Source organism: Cibotium barometz, chromosome 40 (assembly GCF_041138505.1).
Source record: "Cibotium barometz isolate CiBa-2024 chromosome 40, ASM4113850v1, whole genome shotgun sequence".
Lineage (NCBI taxonomy): Eukaryota > Viridiplantae > Streptophyta > Polypodiopsida > Cyatheales > Cibotiaceae > Cibotium > Cibotium barometz.
The window spans coordinates 27,712,793-27,735,220 of record NC_141085.1 but is presented as its reverse complement, the minus strand read 5'-3'; the positions used below and the strand labels follow the sequence as shown (position 1 = coordinate 27,735,220).

General features: G+C 39.7%; 1 protein-coding gene across 2 annotated transcripts in view; it reads left to right on the top strand.

The window, feature by feature from the left end:
- The window catches only part of CYL1 (alpha-N-acetylglucosaminidase family / NAGLU family), a 249,790-nt gene extending 245,296 nt beyond the window's left edge, over positions 1–4,494 (top strand). The window contains exons 20-21 of one of the 2 annotated variants that reach the window (XR_015262844.1): positions 856–980; positions 4,065–4,494. Coding sequence is in view for 1 of the 2 variants with exons in the window: in XM_086779467.1 (XP_086635593.1) it covers positions 4,065–4,127 (63 nt within the window). In the remaining variant the exon portion in view is untranslated. The remainder of the gene's footprint in view (positions 1–855; positions 981–4,064) is intronic. The other variant, XM_086779467.1, reaches the window with a different exon arrangement.
- The last annotated feature ends 17,934 nt before the right edge of the window (positions 4,495–22,428 follow it).

Here is a 22,428-nt window from a genome sequence, read left to right as displayed (position 1 = left end):
AACACTTGTACTCTCATTACAGACCTGATATAGGGCTTGACCTGATATAGGGCTTGATCACTAAATATTCCTCAGCCATTCTAGACTACCTCCCTGACTCAAAAAAGGTATAAGCTAGAGTGGTGAAGCCTTTTATAACATAAGGTGGTACAAAAGCACAAATAAGTACAATCAGATTTTGGGAGACAACTTGGGCAAAGAACCATTATTGACTTACACATAAATTCAAAAATCCCAATCTATATCTATCTCAAAGAGAGATAGATTAGCCATTGCAGTGTAGGCTTTGTCAGGTACGAAAGTAGAGGCTTTTGGCTTCTCTAGAGCATCTTTAAACTCTTCATCTTCTTCTTTAGTAGCAAACAAGGTTTGCATGGTTCTTTTATTGCTCTTTAACCAATACTCCACGCATTTGTCCTCAGTATGACCCAGTGTCTTGCAAAAGATGCATTTGAAAGTTCTCCCTTTGTTTTGGTCCTTCTGTTTCGTGAAGAAACTTTTCTCCAAGTCAAGACTAGTGGCATTGTGGTCCTGAAGCCGTCTGTCCTTATAAATGAGGATTGCCACCATGCTATTGTATGTCAGCTCATGGGACACTCGGAGTGTAGAAAACACTTCCTTGAACCTGTCTATCTCTTCCAGACTAAAGAAGAGAACTGTCTTTTGATCATCATCATCAAATTTTGCATTTAATGCTGTGAGTTGTTGCAGAAGTGATCCTATTGTGCTGAGATGCTCTTGGAGAGTGATGTTCTTTCATTTTTTAAGTATATTACTTTTGCTTGAGAAGGACCTTAGAGTTATTTATCTTGTTTCCAAACAAATTCTCCAGCTTATCCCATACCTCTTTTGCAGATTTGTCAAAGTCAAGGTGGTGTATGAGGTTGTCAATGAGACCGATATGTACCAAAGCTCTATCATTTCGATCGTTCCATGCTTTCACTTCTAGAGATGTGGCTGCTCCCTCCAGTTTTTCCTCGGTATCTTTGACAATGCTCCAAATCCCATCTCTCATTAGAAGTAATCTGATCTTAGTTTGCCAAGCTGGGAAGTTATTCCCATTGAATCTTTCTAGGGCTAGGTTACCTTTGTTTGACTCCATCATGCTTTATTTTAAATAGCCCCAATTTTTGAAAACCCCCAAATTTTGAGTGTTGCAAAGGCTTGAATTTTGGGCAAATTCCCAATTTTTTGTGAAGTGGAGGGCTTCAATTGATTGATTTTCAGCACGTTTATGAAAAAGTCCTAAATTTGAATGAATATATATACTTGAATTTAATGATATTCACCGCTTTTGATGCTGACTTTTCTGCAAGTACCGGTAGCTGGAGCAATAGCAATTCTAAAGCCGGGGCACAAGGCATGGCAGAGGGGTTGCAAGAGGGGTGGCACTGGGTAGAGCAAGGCGGTAGGTGAGCACTAACAGGATCGACGACAACCAGAAACGATGGACGGCTGCACTGATGAGCGGCAAAGAAATGGACTGATGTGGCACGCCCAGATGAGGTGGCTAATCATTGTGGTCAGCGCAAATGAGACAGGCCTTCCCACTGTGGAGCCAGATATGGGCCACAGTCTGCGGCAGGTGACAAAGGCGGTGGTGCACAGAGTTGGGGACGGCTTACGCTGGGTGTCAGATGTGGGTAGTGAGCGATGTTGTAGCCAATACCTGTAGGTGGCTGCTATTAACGGCGGCGAAGTACTGAATCGGGACTGTAAGGCAGCAGCGGGCAGCAACAGGTAGTGTCGATTATCAGCTATACTGGAGATGGGCGATGATGCCAATACTAAAGAGCCAGCAGCAGCAGCAGCAGCAGCGTCAATAGGTGAAGATTCACTTAGGCGAGTAGTGCACAGAGAAGGCAAAGATGAGCTGGGTGATGAACTGCATCACAACTGAGGGTGGCTGAGAAACCCTAGAAGGCTAATCTAAAAACCGTAAACCAACTCTAGTACCATGTTGCAAATCAAGACATCCCAGAAGAGCCAAGAGCTATGGAAGATGGAAGATCTCCATGGTGTGTGCAAAAAGAGAGAGAGAGAGAAAGAAAGAAAGAAAGAAAGATTTTATTAACGTCTTCCAAAAGACCGAACTCGGCCTATGAGACAAATCGGAGTACCTGTATGGGGTATCCTCTGTCATCCCAACAAAATGAAAAAGTACTGAATAAAAAAGCTGAATCTGGGTGTGCAGGGGGATGGAGCTCTACTACTAGGAGAATGCAAAGCTATATGCATGGAGTATACAATCATGATATGCAACCTAGCTAGCTCCATCCTGTACCATATTGGGGGTATAAAATGGTATACATCAATGAAGGGGGTGTCCACAACTCCCTGAAGAACATGCCTAGGTGTGCTCTGAAGTGAGCCAGTCGCTCCGCACCCTCTCTGAGAGAGAGAGAGAGAGAGAGAGAGAGAGAGAGATGGAGAGAGAACAAGGCTCTTAGAGAGTATTTGCACAACTCAATGATAGCTTGATTAGATGTGATGTATAGCTTCACCAGTACAATGCTTTTATAGCTTTAGAGGCTCCTCTGAGTGACATCATAGGTTATGTCAAACAGGTATATAATATCTAGATATTATTCCACTCTAAGAGTGGGTTCACACACTCTTACTTACATAAGTGAGTGTTCACACACAAGAACAATAGCCTTTTTAGGGGCTGTTCACACACAGACACACAGGTACACACACTCCAATATACCCAACAGTCATCTAGGAGGGCGATTCTCAGCCTGCATGATGGTGCTTTTTTACCATCTCCGGACCCTTGCACATCCATGCATGGAATCATGGCTTTCTTGCCATATCAGTCAATGAGATTCCCTGAGACATGAGGACCAGGACAGAGCTATAGAGTGAGCACCCTCCAGACCCACCGCAGACTGGAAGAGAGGGCCTTTTGTAGTCTTTCAGGATGACTTCAGGTAGCGAGCTAGACTGTTGGTCCGCATCTGGAACCAACCATGTGCATTTGAATGCCCTGACCACCAGCCAAATATGTGGACAAAAATTGCATGTTTACGTGTGCTTCTGTTTGTTCTTGTTGTTCTGTCCTTCTAACAATCTGGACCATTAGAGCTGTCTTGATGATTTAATCCTCCGTCAACCGTAATCCAGGTTCCTATCTGCCAAAACTTTCCCTTTCTATAATGAGGCCGTAAAACTAAAGGAGCTTTAGGTAGCAAGTGACTTCTCCAAATGTATGCCCTTGAATGGCTTTTTTGGGGACAATCCTCCACTATTAACCTTTTTTCTTGCCTTTCATTTTTTCTTACTAAGCCAGACAATGGAGACAATGAAGGAGAGGATAAATTTTGTCCTATTGTGAGGGCCATCACACATTTTGTAAGACATGCCAAATCAATGCCAACTTAGGCTGGCTTCACAAGCAGCAGCCAGGTAGTGTTGTGAAACTTTTTGATGACTGGGTGCAGAAGACTCGGACTGCAAGTGGTGTACTTCACACACATGCCATTAGAGTGGCAGAATCGTCTACAATCAACCATTGACTGGATCTGGCAGGTTTGCCTGCCATGGGCAGCTGGGCTGGGGGAGCTGACAGGAAATCCAGAATGGGATGTGGCAGTCTGACCTTGGCAGTAGGACACAAAATCCACAAAGCTGGCCGTGGGTTTGGCAATCCAGTGAGCGTGTCTCCCACCCAGGCACCGTCGCAAGAAATGACAGGTCTATGTCTCCAGTGCCTCTTCCACCAATCTTGCCGTGCCAACTTGAGCCTTGAGCTTGGTTGCCCACATCCTCTGAAGCCCCTCTTCTTTGCTAGCATACAATTTCAGTATACAGTGTATTGATGGTGGATCCCAACTTATCACACATGTGACAATAGATGCACCACATCTTAGATCTTTTATTTTTGGGTTCTATTTGAAACCTGAAAGCCCTTGTAATTTGGGACAGGCTTCATGTTTGACTTCCCTAAGGGTATGGTTCCACAGAAGTGAATGTATATTGTATTCATCTATGCTTTTACTCTCACATGTTGTAAAGAATCACCATTCTGGAGAGTACTCCTAACATTTGGCTTTTGTTTACAGCTTGGAAGGGCTTTACAAGACCAAGTGAAGCTCGATGGAAGACATCTGCACGTGTATTCATAAATGCATCACTTCGAATGGTGTCGGTTTTCTTTTGCTTACAGTAACATGTAGGCTGGGATTTCATCCAAACCACATCCCTTGATGGCCATTAATTTTTAAGAACTGTCTCAAATGAACACACATTTTTTGTAAAGAAGCTTTCACAATCTATGCTCTAAATTTGTATCCCATTTTCAGTCTTAGCATCAGACACACACACACACGGACACGCACACGCACGCACGCACTAGAATTTTTGTGAATTCAAAAACTTGTGAAAGTTGAAGTTGCTTGAACAATTGTGAGGCAATGTTGGGAGTGTTAAATGCAATCCAGCTACTATTTTACTCCTATTTGTTTGTAACACATACCTAGACATGTTCTTTCTGATATCGTTCTATACTTTTAAAATTGTATTGTTTTGTGAAGTGTATTAATACTTGTTTATTCTTATTAATGCATACAAGGGAGCCAACTCAATTTTTAAATGGTTCTTGTGGTTTGCATTAATCTTCAAATCTGAAATAAACCAATTACCAACTTTTAGTTAGGCATTGTGGGTGTGTGCACACGTGTGCATGTGGGCGCACCACATGCACAGGTGCACTACAAAACTTAATAATTATGATAATTTTTAATTGGTTCGTAATCAATTCAACACATGGCATGTGTGTAGGCACACAACATATTTATGTTAAATAATGAAAATAAATTGTGTGTGTGTGTGTGTGTGTGTGTGTGTGTGTGTGAGAGAGAGAGAGAGAGAGAGCGATAGTGAGAAGAACAGTATATTAACGTCTACAAAAGGCCTCAAAGGTCTATGAGTAATGTAGTACAAAGTATCCAAATAAGCTAGGATAGCAATGTGGTGCTACATGATGCAGATGTATGGTCACACACTGAAACCATCCTCCTCTAGAATCTTGTGTAGAGTTGCCAAGATCTGTGTCTAGTTTACGAATAGGGGATGCCTGCTCGTGAACCATCTGCGTGAATCTATATTCTAACCTAGCTTGTGGGCTATAGACAGGTGGTATGTGATCCTAAACTCTTTGTTTAAGCTTATTTGTATTTTAGCTCATTGTGCTACTTTGCAGGTTTAGACTTCATTAAAGTATGGTCGGACAACTTATAAATGAGTTTGGGCATCTACACTTTGTTAAAGACTAGGTGGATAGGTTATGAGTGAGTTGGGCACTTACTAGATGGCTAGCCAAACTCTTATAAATCAAGCACTCTTTTGAGTAAAAGAGTGTGGACAGCTTATTGGGCACCCTCTCCACTTATGGGAGAGGTGTGGCTTCTGTTGAGGTGGTCCAATGGCCACCGACTCTCTATAAGGAAAGGCTTATCCTCTCCTTCCCTTCATGGAAATTAGGCGCCAACTTCATGAGGAAAAAGGGAGTAATTTGCAGCATAACTAGTCCATAGACATACTTTTTGGCATGGTTTCTTGCTTCTCCAGAGTCGGCAAATGAGTGCTACACTGTTGTCCAACCCTTTGGAGTCCTACATTTTGCTATTTCATGGATACCTACATGGTGAAAATGCTTTGAAGCATTTCTATCGCTGACAATTTGATCAAAAGCTGATTTCTTACCTCAAAAACAAAAAATTCGATGGTAAGAGATTTTACAAATTCTGTCTACTTACTCTACATCCACGTGCTTGACCATTAAGGTCTTCTATGGCTTGGCTTGGCACACACATCTTGTGTATGTATGCCAGTGGAGCAGAGCTGCTTGTGGCAAGACACAAGGGATTGGGGAGTGAGGTTGTTTACAACGACGACAAGCTGTGGAATCAACCTCTACTTCGACAAAACCTGTTTGCAAATGTTTTCATTTCATGGATGTCATTGGAAAACTGACATGTGATGCCCATGGAGCTTGTATATTGAGAAATCCTTGATACTAGGAACATATTACAAGGGGGTTCGACTCTATTGCAGTGTCATTTAAATTTTAACATTGCTATCTCATTTGGTTTTGTGCCATTTCATCTTGTTCAATAGTATTAATAGTTTAAGTGTGACAAGATTGTGCTCAGTCCTATTTGGGGCAATTACATTGGTTTCAGAGCCTAGGATCTTTCTGCTTTCCCTAAACGTTTGGACGTTTAGGTCCACGTAACGAGACATGGATGGAAACTACCATCACAATTCATCAAGGCATAAGATCAACATGACAATATACAAGAAGATAAACAAGAGTACGCATGCGTATGGGAGCTGAAAAATGCTTACATCCTCTGAAAGGAGCTGAAAAATGCTCCGTATAGCAGCAACAATGCATTGAGAGCAACCCTCCACCCACAGCTATAACCATCTTGTTTGGGCACACTAACTCTTCGAATGGTCGCTCGCTCCAGGGTGTCGGTGTCCATGCTCAGGCTCTCATAAGCGGCCATTAGTTTCCTGACACCACTGTAAACAAAGACCAATCAATATCCTGATCAATCCGGACTTCTAACTTAAACAATAATATGTATCGTAATGATTTTAGCTCATAGTAGCAAAACATTGCCATGGACACTAGATGTCAAATTTGTAAGGTAAATAACATTGTCTTGCACATCAACTAGAACAAGACTCTAATGGGCACTGCATCACATCTAAATAGATTTCTATTAGTTTCAAGCCAGATGAAAAACAAAATGCCTCCTCGCATTGTGATGAATCGATTCACTGTGAAGCGAGAGCACGTGCCAAAGGAAGCACTATATAACTTGTGTATGGTGATTCGTATAAACATCATGCAAGAGAGATACAGAGACAAACTCACTTTTCATGATATGCCAAAAAAATTACTCGAGCATCGTTCAGCTAGACCTCCCGAAACCAGTTCAGCACATCAAGGTAGAGAACTGACTCTACTAGCAAAAGTGTTAGACACTAGCGAATCAATCTGAAGCACCCGATGCTGTACATCCTCGGGCAATTGCGAAATAACAAAACTTCACAAGAAAACATATCAAGAGTTAGGCATAAACTTTTAAGAGTCAAGAATGAAAAATTATGGGAGGATAGAGAAAAGAGTATACCTTAAAACACATCTGAGCACTTTGTCGTTGACTTCAGTTCTAGGATCAAACAAAATGTTTATCTCCTAAGCATGAATCAGAAAATAACATCTTTGCGCTCTAATATGATAGGGTACATAGAACTCCGGCAACAAAAATTGAAGCGCCTCCCAATTCATAGCGTGGAGTGCACGAACATTTTTTCTTTTTGTTTGCAATGCAAGCATTGTCACATGATGTTCCCTTTGAGCGCTTGCCCGAAAATTTGCCCGAGTCTCATATTCATGTTCTGGAACTTCCTCCGTCACCTCTTCAATTCTCACGTTTTGAACGGGACGGACATCCAAAATGAGACATATATTGATCGTCTCCGTTTCGCCTGCATCTCTCTTTTATTGCACATGACACAGCTGATTTAGACTGTTTGATCTTCACACGAGCCCTCACTTGAATCCGCCTATACTACCACTGACATAGTTGCTTCATGGGATTACTTTTCTTCACTCCTCCTCCATGTTGAGTGACCCTTTGATAGGCACAATGTGCTTACTAATGAGATCTTTCCATACCTTGGGTAGACCAAATCCCAAGGCTTCCACACTCTTCCGCAAAAAAGGGTCCATGTGCATGCAAAATGTGCTACAAATTCTCAACAACAAGACATTTAGTATCATACAATATATTTTAAACAACAATAAAAACTCAAAGCTGTAGGTATTCAAGTAATAACCATGTATTGTGTCAAGTTTGTCGCACCCCATGTCTTTTCATTGCTAGTGTAGAACTCTGTCACAAACTGCCTCAAATTTCTCAACATCCCCATCTTCAAACCTGGCTTTTTGCAACAAAGGTGCTAGGCGATCAAGTGCAAACCACGCTTTGGCCTTTGCCACCCTTTCTTGTCTTGAAGAGCCTCGATCAGGTACAGTTGCATGAAGCTTTCTCCACACCTCAAAATCTATACCCAGGTGACTTCTCTGGGTATGATTAGATAAGAACTTTCTGGCTTTTGCACCTCCAAAACAACATGGTTTGCTATAGGAACATTTCCCGTCTTCCGTGATCTTTTCAAGTCCTTCTCAATCTTTACTTGACCACAATGTAAACCTGCATCTGAAAGCACTTGCTCCATTTTTTTAATAGTTCTTTCACTCTCTAATGTTGGTTTCATAATCTATGCAAATTCGATGTACATATAGACTAGTTTCTCAATTATTCTAACCAGCGCATGTAAAACATAAATATGAACTCTGATCAAAGGGATAGCAAGAATTGGATCCCAAATTAGGATAATCCACTCCTAGAGCATCACGATTTGGGGCTTGACGTCTATTAATGTTTGCATTTAGGCATTTCCATTCTCTCTCTTTTCCTCCTTTGGAGACACCTCGTTCGGCCATGCAATACAGGCAAGGATACTTGGCCATTGCTCCTTGGGAAATACCAAACATGCATTTCAAGGTTTTAAGATCTGCAGAGCCAGGTGCCATTCAACCTCATATTCACCATATCCTTCTACATAAAGCTTTTCGCCATTCGACTGCTACTGGATAGTGGAAGGAAGCTCAGTCTGGTTAAAGTACCACTTTAGAATTTCATGGATCTCTGTTGGAACAACATGTTAACAAGAGGCCAGTTAAATTGTCTACATGTAATGGATAGTAACATAATATACTTTTTTTAAAAATGAATAGCACCTCACCTCAAATGCAGCCAGCCACCAAATCTCATTTTCGGATTGTACACTAAAGTGCCTCTCATCAGCATTACTGATACTTACATCCAAGGCTCTATTCATTAAAGTCAAGCTAACCCTTTCCAGCTTCTGTCCTTTGATCACCTCACTCTCATCAAGTTTTAAAACAAATTTCAGCCTTCTATTGCACTCATGAACACTGATGTCATAAAATTTCACCATGGCCATTTGTAATTTTCGAACATCCATAATGAAATTGTTGAACTCGGTAAGCTCTATGATTTTCTGTTTCCCACTCTTTTTAGTCACTGTCAATGTACTAGACACGTGACAAGGCTCTCCAACAAGTTCGACCATTCCCAAGTTGAGAATATTTCGAGCTTTGTTCACATGAAATGGTTTTGGAATAGGAATTACTATTTTTTTTCCAAGCTTAGAATTGAAACCTTTTTTAACTTTATTAAACAACATCCTGTAAGACTTTGTGCTTATGTCAGCCATGTCACATATACCTTGTGCATCTGCAGGAGTGAATGCTTCACTCACCTTCTTCAAGGATTGCTTTGCTATGTCTGATCAAAGTCTTGCAAACTTAGGATGATGTATTGCTGACTCCACGATGTCTTTTGTCAAAACTTTGTCAAATATATCAGAACCTTGCTCTTTTGTACCACAACATCTGTGACCATCCTGCAACAACGATAGCTATTTCAGTCCATCATTCATCTAACTATACCACCCCCACACCCAATCTCCCATCTCCAAAAAAGGAAGTAAAGATGAAAATAAAAAGTGAGTGCTCAAAGAAATTATAGATCCCATAATACCTGCTAGCTTTTACATGACACTTCCATTGGCCACCTCCAACATTGAGTTCTTCCAATGGTTTGAATTGTCTCTTGCGTAAACTTTGACATTGGCTAAACAATCTTTTGCAATATTTAAGCAATCCATTTTCACCCTCACACAAAAACTTGAAAAAACTTGTCAACCCAAAGAATGATGGAGATTGAGAGGAGGTTGGATCTGGTGGGTAAATACTACTATCCAACCATAGGTCCATATTTTTCTTTCCTTCATTTCGAAGCTCAATAATGTGGGCTTTGCATGTTGGCCTAGACCAATTTCTCTTATAGTAGCAGGGAGCATAATCGGCTCCTACTTGGAAGTGGATGTCTACCTTTTTTTTCTTTTGTTTCACAGGTTCCATTGCATTGTTCTGTGCTTTAACAATACCAAAAAGCATCATGAACTCACACTTTAACCAAAATAAACCAAAGATGTTACACTTATCTCCCGTAAAGAAGATTGCTTCATTAAAACCAAAAGACAACATCACTAAATAATACCTCCTTGTCCATCAAACAAACTTGTTGGTATCCTAGATGCACCAAAATGTATACAATACTTGTAAGCACAACCCTCACTTAAAAAAGGTAAGAAATGGGATTATTATTCATGCACAAGCAGGTATGGCGCATGAAGAACAAATTCTTTTCCATCCTTTTTCAAAACTTGTCGCCTGAGTCTCTCCTCAAACCTTGATGTATGATGAATCAATGTTCCATTGAATGTGCCACGAACTTGGAGGTAGGCAGGCACTCATGAGATGGAGAGGAAGATTATGGCGTGAGAAAGACGCGAGAGGCTATGAGCTTCCAAAATGGAAGGAATGTGAATGAGAAGAAGAGAAAATCAAAAACTTCCCGCTCAAAACAATTCGGATTTGGAGTGATTGTGGTTGTGGTTGTGGTTGTGGAGTCGGGAAGACAATGAGGGAGACAATGCAAGATGATGGGTTGCAGGGATGAAGTTTGGTTCAAGTTTGGTAAGCAAAGTTGGCTTGGTTCCATTCAAAAGTGTAATGAAGAAAGAGAGTGGTGACTTTTTTCAATAAAATAAGGCACCATAGTGGGAATAAAAAACTATACTTAAGAGGCATTGTTTTGAATTAAAAAACACCCCACATGTCAGTTAATGGAATGAAGAACTCAAAAATGACGCACCTACTCTCCAATATTATATGTAGGTTTATTGGCTTGCTTTGTTCACATCACCATCCCAAGGGATCTATTACAAGGCTCCTTTTTGAGTCCAAATTTTTCCTAATGGGGTCACCCAAACCCCCCTTGAAACACATCCAACAAGAGATTACCTGGTGAATCTAACAAGAGATTACTTAATAAACCGCAACTATCGTGAGGATCTTTCCAAAGGTCAAGCTCGTAACCCTTAAGGTCTCCAAGCTTCTACAACTCCTTGAGAAACAATTCCATCGTGTCTCCCACGAGCGTTGTCACACCGCCGTGTTGAACTATGTGTACTCGTTTCTCCTCTCACCTCACTTCACTCACACACACTCACTAGCATGGATTAGAGAGATATTAGTGAGAGGATTAGCGAGAGCAAAACTCTATTGCACAATGGGAGAGTTGTTTATATTATGAGAGATATTCACTTATATACATGGCCATAAGTATTTACACTCACTGAAACTATGGTCAGCTGGGCACTTTAGGCTCATAAGAGGCCTAATGCTATTACAATGACTACTCTCATAATATATCCATGATGTACATCACTTGGGACTTCATCCTAACTTACTACCACACGCTCTTGAAGCGGAAATCACCATAAGTATTCCATCAGACCGTTATGGGCGCTCGTCCAATTTGTAGATTTGAACACCATTACTTCATATCTTGAATGTATGACCTTTTGGTGTATCTACCTTGACTTCTTGATGGAAGATAATGGTAGTAGCTCTTATTAACCCTGGGAATAGGTTAACAGATGATTACTCTATTGATAAATTTATCTCCATCCAAATGGTTGTCACCTTAGGGATTAAAGTGGAAGACATGGTACCTAAAATTTATGCATTTCAGCTTTTGTTGAGAAGGATATGAAGGTTACTCCTCTCACTCGAAAGTTACGAATTCACATCCAGGGTTATCTCAACCATGGGAACTTTCCTATTACGCCTCTCAATGATGGATGTGATGTGTTGCTTAGTAAACCATGGCATGCACGCCTTGAACCTCGCAAAGCTACAAAAGAAATAAACTCTCTTTTATGTATAAAGGCCAAGAGCATCTTATAGATGCAAGCAAATCGGGTGACACTATCCCCGTTGTGTCACATGTACAAATAAATAAAGCAATGAAAAGAGTGTTTTTTCATACTTGGTTTTTATACACGATGATATAGAACATATCAATGTGCATATGGATTCTTTTACTCGTGATAAGTTGAATTTTCTAAGTGAGTATAGAGATTGTTTTGTCGATGCATTACCGAGTGAAATGCCTCCTTTATTAGAGCTAGAGGATCACCGTATTGAATTGGTTGCTAGTAGTTAACCTTCTAATAGGCCGGCATATCATGTGAGTGCGTGCCAACAAGAGGAGATTATGAAGCACATTGGTGAACTCTTAGAGAAGGGTTTAGTGCGACCAAGTTTCTCGCCATTTTATTCACCCATTTTTCTTGTGCAGAAGAAGAATGGAACATTTCGTATGTGCGTGGATTATAGGGCACTCAATAAGATAACCATCAAAAATTGGTTTCCTATTCTGGACGATTAATGATATATCTTGGACAAATTTGATAGTTTGTCATGTTTTAGTCACATTGATCTCAAGGGTGATGCTTCAGGATGTACATAAGACAGCATTTTGCACTTTGAGTATTTGGTTATGCCATTTGGTCTCACAAATGTTGTGGCTACCTTTAATCGAATGATGGATAGGATTTTCAGAAACCATAGAGCATTTGTAAGCACCTTTTTCAATGACATTTTAGTGTTTTTCAAAGATGAGCAACAACATAAGATGCACTTGAAAGTGGTCAGAAGATTGCGTGCGAATGGATTCTACAAAGATTGCGTGCGAATGGATTCTACAAAGATCCAAGCCATTAAGGATTGGTCAGAACTTAAATCTATACATGAGTTCGTATTTTTCTTAGTTTATGCTCATATTACAAGAGTTTCGTATCTCATTTTGCAATGATTGCCTCGCCATTGCATGAACTTACAAAGAAAAGGGCTATGTTTAAATGGTCAAAATCAAAAATTGATGCTTTTCTTAAGCTCAAGAGTGCCATTACATTGGGACTAGTTTTGGTGATTCGTAATTTTCTAAACCCATTCAATGTTGAATGTGATGTATGTGGCAGTTACATAGGAGCTATCCTAAATCAAGAAGACATGTCCTTACCTATATGAAAGTAGAAAATTACATTGGGATCAGTTTTGGTGATTCATAACTTTCTAAACCCATTCAGTGTTGAATGTGATGTATGTGGCAGTTACATAGGAGCTATCCTAAATCAAGAAAACATGTCGTTGCTTACAAAGAAAGTAGAAAATTACATGAATATTGAGCTTTCTCTTAGCATCTATGAGAAAGATCTATTGATTATAATTCATGCTCTTCATGCCATTCAACATTCTCAAAAGAAGCATAAAAATGTTGCAGATAAGCATAGAAGGCAATTGGACATCAAAGAGAATGATTGGGTTATTGCTAAAGAAAAATCCATATCGAGAAGAAGTCCTAAAAAAGAGGGAATGTATCCTAAGCACTCTACCAAGTACTATGGACCATTCAAAGTCATTGAGTAGATCAATGAAGTGGCCTTTCGGTTGGCTTTGTCGAATCATTGGAAGATACACAATGTGTTTCATGTAAGCCTCTTGTAAAGATTCACCTAAATTAGATGAGGCTAGAAGAGGTGTTACAATTAGAGTGAACTGGCTTAACCCATGAGAGTGCAGGGTCTTAACCGTCAGATAGTGGGTGGCTTAGCCTATGATACTTGTTAGCACGTGAGAGGGTTAAGCCGTGAGATGGTTATGACGACGTGAGATACCTTAACACGTGAGGTGGTTAGCCTATGAGATAGTAGGTTTTCGACCTCGTGAGACTTGCTAGCACGTGAGAGGGTTAAGCCATGAGATGGCTTAGCTCGTGAGATGGTTAAGCCATGAAGTGGCTTAACTTGTGAGATAGTTAAGACGTGAGATGGTTAAGCAGTGAAGTGGCTTAACCCGTGAGAGTGCAAGGTCTTAACCGTGAGATAGCAGGTTCTTGACCCGTGAGATAGCAGGTTCCGACTCCTTGAGATAGCAGTTCCTACAGGGTGCTTAAGGGGTGTGATTAACCGCATGAAGGCTTCCGCTATGGCCCAGTGATGCTAAGGGTTTTTGACTTTAAAAGCTTTGATTGGTCAGCATTTTGAGAGTCGGATTGTGTGGCCTCTTTCTAAGGAGCAAGGTGGGTGCCATGAAATATCAGGTGGCTAGTTTACAGGAAAATCAATTGGTAGTACGAGTGATGATTTATGCACATTTCATAGGTATGATAAATGAATGTATGCACACATGCAGTGACAACGCAAAATAGAGCACTTGTTTACAACACGGTTTTACCACTCGCAAGACTTAACATGACATGCCATTTGTGTGCTAATAATTCACAAAGTAAAGAAAGAAAACAAGGTTAAAGCACAAGCTCCCACCTTAAGTCAAAGTTACAAAAAACAATGCGGGGCAGAAGAGCACTTGGAAATCCAAAAATGATGAGCTGTGAGCGATGCAATTTCTAGGGATTTGGATCTATCCTCAGGTTTATGGATTATTATTTTTGGCTCCCTTTATTTGGGATGCATTGGACTTACGAAACTCATGGTTCACATACCTTGTGTAGTGTTCTCTTGTCTACGTGCTCTCCTAAAGATTGTTTCTACCATGTGTGGGTGGAACAATAGAGAATAGATGGAAGGGAACATGGGTACTTCAGAGGGTAGTGTCGAGCACAACATGCCATGTGTAGTGTTCTCTTGTCCTACGTGCTCTCTTGAAGATTGTTTCTACCATATCTGGGTGGAACAATAGAGAGCAAATGGAAGGGAACATGGGCACTTGAGAGGGTAGTGTGAGTTGGTGGCCGAAATGCCTACAAACTATTAGTGGCCGAAATGCCTATAAACTATGTGTAGTAGAAATGCTTATGGAACACCAGGTTATCTATGCATGAGTGATTGTTTTATCTTGTTACTTGAGCCCACCTCTCATCTAAGGTGTGTGGTCAGAGTACCAACACGGAGTGCAAGTGGTAAAGTGGACATGATGCCTGATTGGCACGGAACTTATGTCTATGCCAAGGGTCATGTGGACTGATGCCTTGTTGGCAGGAGACTTATTTTGTCTCACCCATTTACTTGGGACATGATTATGATATCTGGACTTATGGAACTGTTTTGTCTCACCCATTTATTTAGGACATGGATTTATTTATCTTTATGCCATATTAGAATCACTATCTCCCCATACAGAGGCTAAGAGGTGAATTCATTGTTCATCTCACCATGCATGTGGATTCATGTTGGGATTGTGAGAGGGCAATTCAATGAACACTCCACCATACACATGGATTCGTATTGCGATTGTGGAGTGAGTGTTTCATTGTTTCCACACCATGCTTGTTGATTAGAGTTGGGATTGTATGGGAGAACATGGGAACTGTTGGGATTGGGAGAAAGGATTGCCAGAACTATGGAGAACCAGCTTTTCTGTCACCATGGTTTGTGCTCTTGTGAAAAGCACCAGTTTGTGTGCATAGCACATGTTTCTGTGCGAGGCACTAGTTTCTTGTGCGAGGCACTAGTTTCTTGTGCATGGCACTTATTTAAGTGTCTTAGCACCTGGTTCATGATTTTCATTGGCATATGATTATCTCATTGATATTGGTGATTGAGACACAATTGGCTCTTGTGCCTGTGTCTAGCATATCTTCCATGGAATTCTCGCCCATTTATTTTGGGACATGATTTTGATATTGGTATTATGGAGACTTATTTAGTCTCACCCATTTCTTTGGGACATGGATTCTTCAGTTATATTAGGTTTTTGAGACGGTCTCGTCTCGCCCACTTGATGGGACATGATTATATCTTGAATATATGGCTTGAAGAAATCGCACAAGCGAAATGCACAAAAGAGGAAAAAAATCAATTTTATTGAGCGGCCATCGGTTCATCGGCCTTGGCACGGCTATCTTAATGAAGTATGCCACGTGGCATTCTATGATTAGTGGAGGGAATGTGACCATTTCATGCCATGAAGCAATAAGGCAGTTCACAACGTGAACCATTTCGAACTAGTTTATAACATGAAGTGCTAAAGGGTCTCACAACGTGAACTATTTCTTATCATTTCATGATGTGAAAGACTAAGGCATTTTACGATGTGAACTGTTTTTGATTCTGTGCGTGCAAGGTTGATACCCTATTTTCCTTACATGCTCAAACACTCAATCATGTAGTCAAAAAATGGTTGAATACACATGAAACGAATGATCATGTTTCATGGCATGAAGATCAAACATTTTTACCATATACCCATTGTTGAGAAATGGATACCTTTTGTTCTTCATCTCTATTTATTGCCACGGAAACCAATGTGTTACCTTGGCACTTGTGGGAATTTGTTGTTGGCAATCATTTAAGTTCAGTGTGGGAGTGCTTGATCTTTCCCTCCATCTAACTAAAGAGTGCCTCCACTGAATCTTGTTGATTGGGTTCTATCTCTTTTACATGTGGTTGCACACTTTCTCTTCTTTTCTCCTTAACTTTGTCCATCTCTTTTATCTTGGTGGGTGTAGTTGGCGGTAGTGCTATCTTCAATTCGCTGTGTAGAATAGGCTTCTTTCTCCAAACCAATTTTTGTACCTTCTTAGCATTTGCTTTAGCTAGAAATTGGTCTTGTTTTCTTTTAATGTCATTCCCTGTTTTTTTTGAAAGTATTTGCAGTACTGAACCTTGGGTAGGACTTTGGCACCCATATTGTCATATTACCCTGGTAATAGCCTTGTGCAGCTAGCAAATCCTTTCGAACCCATTGCTTTTGAGTACTTTGTGGATAGTGGCTTCATTTGAAGTATTGCTAGAGCTGATTTTGGATGGCCTTCTCTATCCCTTGTCTGTAGCTTGAACTTTTTGCCCTAATCTCCCCGTTACTCCTTTTGCATCATAGTATTTCTGGGCTTGAAGTTGGTTCTTAGGAACCCATTGCTGAATTACTGGAGACATTAATTTTTTTTTGCGTGGGGACCGTGATGTTGACGTCTTCTCTGGTACGATAGTTGCGTTCTTTACCATTGGCATTTCCATGTCATCTATCATAGCGTGCTTTCCCTTGTCTATGACATGGTCATGATATCCATGCCCTCATCGAGTTGTGCAACCCTCTTTTTCCACTGGATATTACAATTATGGCGCAAATCCAAGATCGTCCAAGGATCATTTCTTCCTTCATAGATCCTACAGGCATAACAAACACCTTTCCAACCAAGGAATTACTTCTGATGGAAATATTAACACTTAAGAATCCCATAGCTTTGGTAGTTGACAAATGCACACTTCGTACTTGTGCATTGGTGGCCTCAATGTGAGGTTTATCTAGAGCTTCCCATGTTTCATAAGAGATTAGGTTATCGATTAATGCAATGCTCATTGCATGAATTTTAGTCATAGAGACGTTCACATTGAGACGTGCCTGCTCAATGTCCAGGTCATCCTCCTCAAGGAGGGTTAATGAAGCCATGTTGACATGCAATAGTCTCTCCTGGAGTCTCTGTTTGGCCTTGGCTTCCCTTGCCTTAGCTTCTTCCTGATCTTCCTTAATTTTTTTCCTTGGCTAGATCTTTCTTTTATTTTAGTAGATTCTCTTGCATGAGCATTTCTTGGGTCAGTTTCACATGCTAGCCTCTTGTTTGACTATATCCTTCAAGTGCTAGTTTGCTAGTAGTCTCACAACATAACAAATTATAAATAACCATAGATATAAATCAATCTACCCATTTTAGATATACTAGACACAAATCAATCACTAGTTTGTTAGTAAATAAGGGGATTAACAAGACATTGTTTCTCCCCAATGTGTAACATAGATCTCCCACCAACTTAGCCAATTCTCCGGAGGCAAGAATGTTAAATTATCTTACTCTTTTGATCTCCACCAATTAGATCACCCTGCTTTGGGCCATTGCATCTTCTTTTATTGAGGCAATTCTCCATTTCTCACATAGTTCTTTGTGTTCCATTTGGTCTTTCTTTCTCACATATTAATGAGTAGTGTGATTGATCAAGCATTGCTCCCAATTAAAAAGGTCACGATCTCTCATGACCTTCCATTTTATTATGTTTGTCCCTCCCTTTATTACTATTCTTAGTGCATTCCAATTTGCATGAGCTTCATATGCCATGAAACCATGGATCTCTTTCCATTGTATAGTTTAAAATGGTCCAAAAATAACTTAAGATTTTGCATCTTCCTCTTTCATCTCACATGTGGCAATAGTCATTAACTCTTGCATACATTGAAAAAATGAAATTTTAGAAAGAAAAAAACTTTACATATACTGAATGTAATTAGCATCCAAGGGAAAAAATAAATTATCCGTCAACGTAAAATGATGATTCACTTATGATGGGTTGTGAACATGGCATGCCATTGTTACGTAGTCATATACTCTTCTTCTTCTTGTATAATCAAATTGCACCCATGCAAGATGTAGATCACTCTGACTAGTTCATCTCTCATTTTATTCAACAAGTCTACACCCATTATGGTAGGACCCTTGGTGGACATTTTGAAGATGTAACACCTCTCGGCTCCTTGGCCAAGGAATCTACCCATGAAAGAAGTCATACATTAACTTCCACTTTAATTAAGATAGCATCATATCATACTCCAATAGGAAAAACCTTGTTTCTTTCCTCAATAAACCAACCTTCTTAACCTAAAATAATTTCAACCAATTTTAGTCCAACTCTCTACTTTAATCACTTTTGTGTATGATACTTTATTTTATGAATAAGACTTACCTTCTCAAGAAGGGTCAAGTCAATATCCTTAACAATTTCATGACTAAGAATTACCTTTTCCAAAGAGGTCAACTTAATATCCCTAACCATTTCATGACCCTCCCTATCATCCTTCATCACTGAAGACATGATCAACTATTTAGCTATTGTTTTTGTATCTTTCTTGGACCAACACTTCTATCTCAAATGAATAGCTTGCTGTACTAGCATTTTAGTCTTATTAATTGATTCTTTAGATGTCCCTGCTAATACTGCTGCATGATGTTGTTATTTGCCATATTGTATTATTAACCTAGTCTAGGACTCATTTAAGGGCATAACACAATACACACAATGTACATTTGAATGCATATATAGTCAGTATATTGCAAAAGTAACAAATCACTAGACTTTTCCCATCATGTGTAATCCTGCCCATTGTTAATTTCTTAGATCCTTAAAATATATCATATTATGACAACCTATGTTGAAATATTTTGGACATGAACTCCTTCGACATTGTGACATGCCCAGAAATTGACTAGCCCTAGCGCTCTCCCATCAAAAGATTGTCGACTTGTTTTTATTGCTCTAGTCCAAAGGAGCTCCTCATATTTATGCTTGGTTGAATGCATGCTCAAACATATTCTAAATGTTGGTGGGAATTCAAAAATGATATATCCATCATATTCCCTCGATATTTTAGTGAAGATCTCCTTATCTTGATGAGAGTCACAACAAGCACAACAATTACCTAACTAGTAAGATGCTTTGAAATGTTTCACCAATATGATTGGCTTATCTCCATAATATTCCCTTGGAATTGTAGTGATGGTCTCCTTATTGTTGATCATTTGATGAGTCTACACAAAAGATGATGATGTTCTCCTAGATGAGGTCTTGAAAGATTTTTCTTCTAGATGATGATCATGATTTCTTGGAAGATTTTTCCTCATTATAACAACAATCTTGGAAGAGATCTTATGTGAACATGAATATATTGTGGATATTGGACCTACCTATGAGACAAAGCTACAATTGAGGAGAAATATGTACAAATGCAAATCTAAAAGATAACATCAAGATGGAAGAAAATTTACCATTAGCATGCCTTGTCTCAATGGATGTGTGCATGGAATCACATGCTTAAGAAGAATCTATGGGGTTTTATGCAACTTTATCATGGTTTCATGAGGAGATACATGATGGTTTTTACTCAAAGAAATAAGAGAGGTTTGGTATTAGCTCTTCTACTTTAATGGTATTTGATTGTGGTCACACATTGAGGTTTCACTTTGCATTAACGTTTTTCCTTATGGGATGAAGATCCGTAGTAGAGACTAAAAAATACCATATGGCTACCAATTGATCATAAGCCACAAGTTTGAGGGAATGTTTTCATCAAATGTCGTGTTCATAAAGTTGGTGCTTCAAGGAGAGTTATTTTGATAACAATTTATTTGAAGAGACTTGGAGTTGCGTCGAGACTTCATCATCAATCTTGGAGGACATGTGACCTTGCTAAGCTTCCAATTATGTGCATACTTTATCAACTCAGGGGAGTAAATGTTAGGATCTTTTGTGATCCCGATGTTTGGCAAGACTTTGGAGTTTTGGCCAATGCATGATTATCTTTCCATATAAGTCATTTTGGTTGTTTCTTATAGTTTTATAGGAAGTCATATCTTCACAGTTTTGGGCTTGATATATAAGTCATTTTGGTTGTTTTCTATAGTTTTATAGGAAGTCATATCTTCATAGTTTATATGACTTGCTTGTCTCCTTAGTGTAGAGAGAGGCTACAGATGAAGAGGTTATTGTTTTCCTTTTTTGTTTATATGCCTAGCTTACTATCTTCTAAAGAAATTTTTTCTATAATTAGGCACCAAGTTTAGGAATTGGTCCAAAGTTATGTTGAACCTCATTTTGCTCAGGCCTTCCCAGAGCTCATACCCTACTATAATCCCACTAGTCTCCTACTTGCTTGGATCCCCTCGCTCTAGGTTTCTTCTTTCTTGCCCATTTTTTGTCTAGACTCCATTTCCTTCTTGCCTTTGGTATGCACCACTCGGATTCCCTTGCATAGGAGGCTTAAATAATTTGGGTTTCTCTGAGCTCTTTGTTGGCTGTATGCTTTCATCTAATGCATTCCTACTATCATGTTGCCTTTTTCTTGTAATGATTGTCTTCTTTCTTCTTGGCCAAAAAGGTCTCTTCTGGTATAGCTTTCCCTTGTACTTTTACTTCATTGCATTGACCAGATCTCTCGTGTGCATTGTGTACTAGCTTGGTGACTTTCTTCTACACCACCCATTGTTCAAGCTTTAGCTATGTTTTTAGATTAGCTCTTTTCTCTTCCATGTCTTTTCTAGACCGTTGTGACCTTATCTAGTAACACGCTTGGGGGATTTCCATGCACTCTCTGAGATGTAGCATCCACTTTAACCATGTTCACTAGAACTGTATTTCTCGGTTCTCTTGCATCTTGCAACTCCTAATAATATTTAATCCAAACAGGGTTGTCTGCCCATATATAACTAGGCATGTATTACAAGTAAAGCAATCTGCCTTGTTTGATCCAAACAAGGGGAATAGGGCAGTCTTCCCATATATAACCAATCATGTTACACGTAAAGCAAGTTAATCCTACTCCTCTCTGGCCAAACCTTCCATCTCTAGATCCTTTTTCATAAGGGCGGTTAGTTTGAGGTGCAACGACTACCTGATTGATGGGTGGCAACGCTGTTGTGTGTTACCCTAGGATCTTAATTCCTAGTATTATATAGTAGCAGTTATCAATGGTGTGGTTGTATTATTATAAATGCCACATAGCTGAGTAGGGGGAAGTTGGCATTCCTCTTTAGTGTGCCTCTAGTTTTTACACTTTGTACACTAGGCATGCATCCTTAGTTTGGATCTATTTTGTGCTGCGTGTTGGCAAGCTTGGCTAGGATGACTTTTAGTTCTTCATGAACATCCACTACATGCTTCTGCCTTTCTTCTTTCATAGTTTTTGCTCTTCTTTGGTATTTGAATCTAAAAATTTAGTCTGAGCTAGAAGAGTCTTCATCAGATTTTCACACTAAGGATTCTTCTTCTTTCTCCTTACCTTTCTCAGACTTCTTATTTTTATTTTTAGGTTCTTTCTTATTTTTTCTTTTCACTCTCATTGCTCTTGCTACCACTTATTCAAATGTTGGAGTTTCTAGATCAGATGATGCCACCATCATCTCTGGAGCACTGTTCACAAACCACCCATGAACCATTGGCTTAGGGTAGTTGCTGCTTTTCACCTTGATCCAATCTCATCTAGAGTGCTTAGAACTCAGCAACATAGTCTTTTGTAGTTCTTGTCTTTTGGAGTGAGTCTTTGTAGCTTCACCAACACTTCTAAGGTTGTCTTATTATTCCAAAATCTCTTTAATAAGGCACTCTTGAGATCATCAAACATTTGAAAGTGATCCAAATCATACTATGCATACCAACTGGTAGCCTTAGCCACTTGCAGTGTTGTTGCAAAGAACTCTATTTTCTAAGCTACTGGAACTCTAAACATAGAGAAACTAGAACATAGTTTTGTGGTGAAGAAGCTTCTATAATGGGCTCATGTGAAAAGTGGTACTCTTGCTTGCACTATATGTGTATACTTGCTATTGGGTGTTTTGTGGAATACTCGTCTAATGGAAAGAGACATGTACTATTGGGTGTTTTGCTGTAAAAAGTGGCACTTTTGCT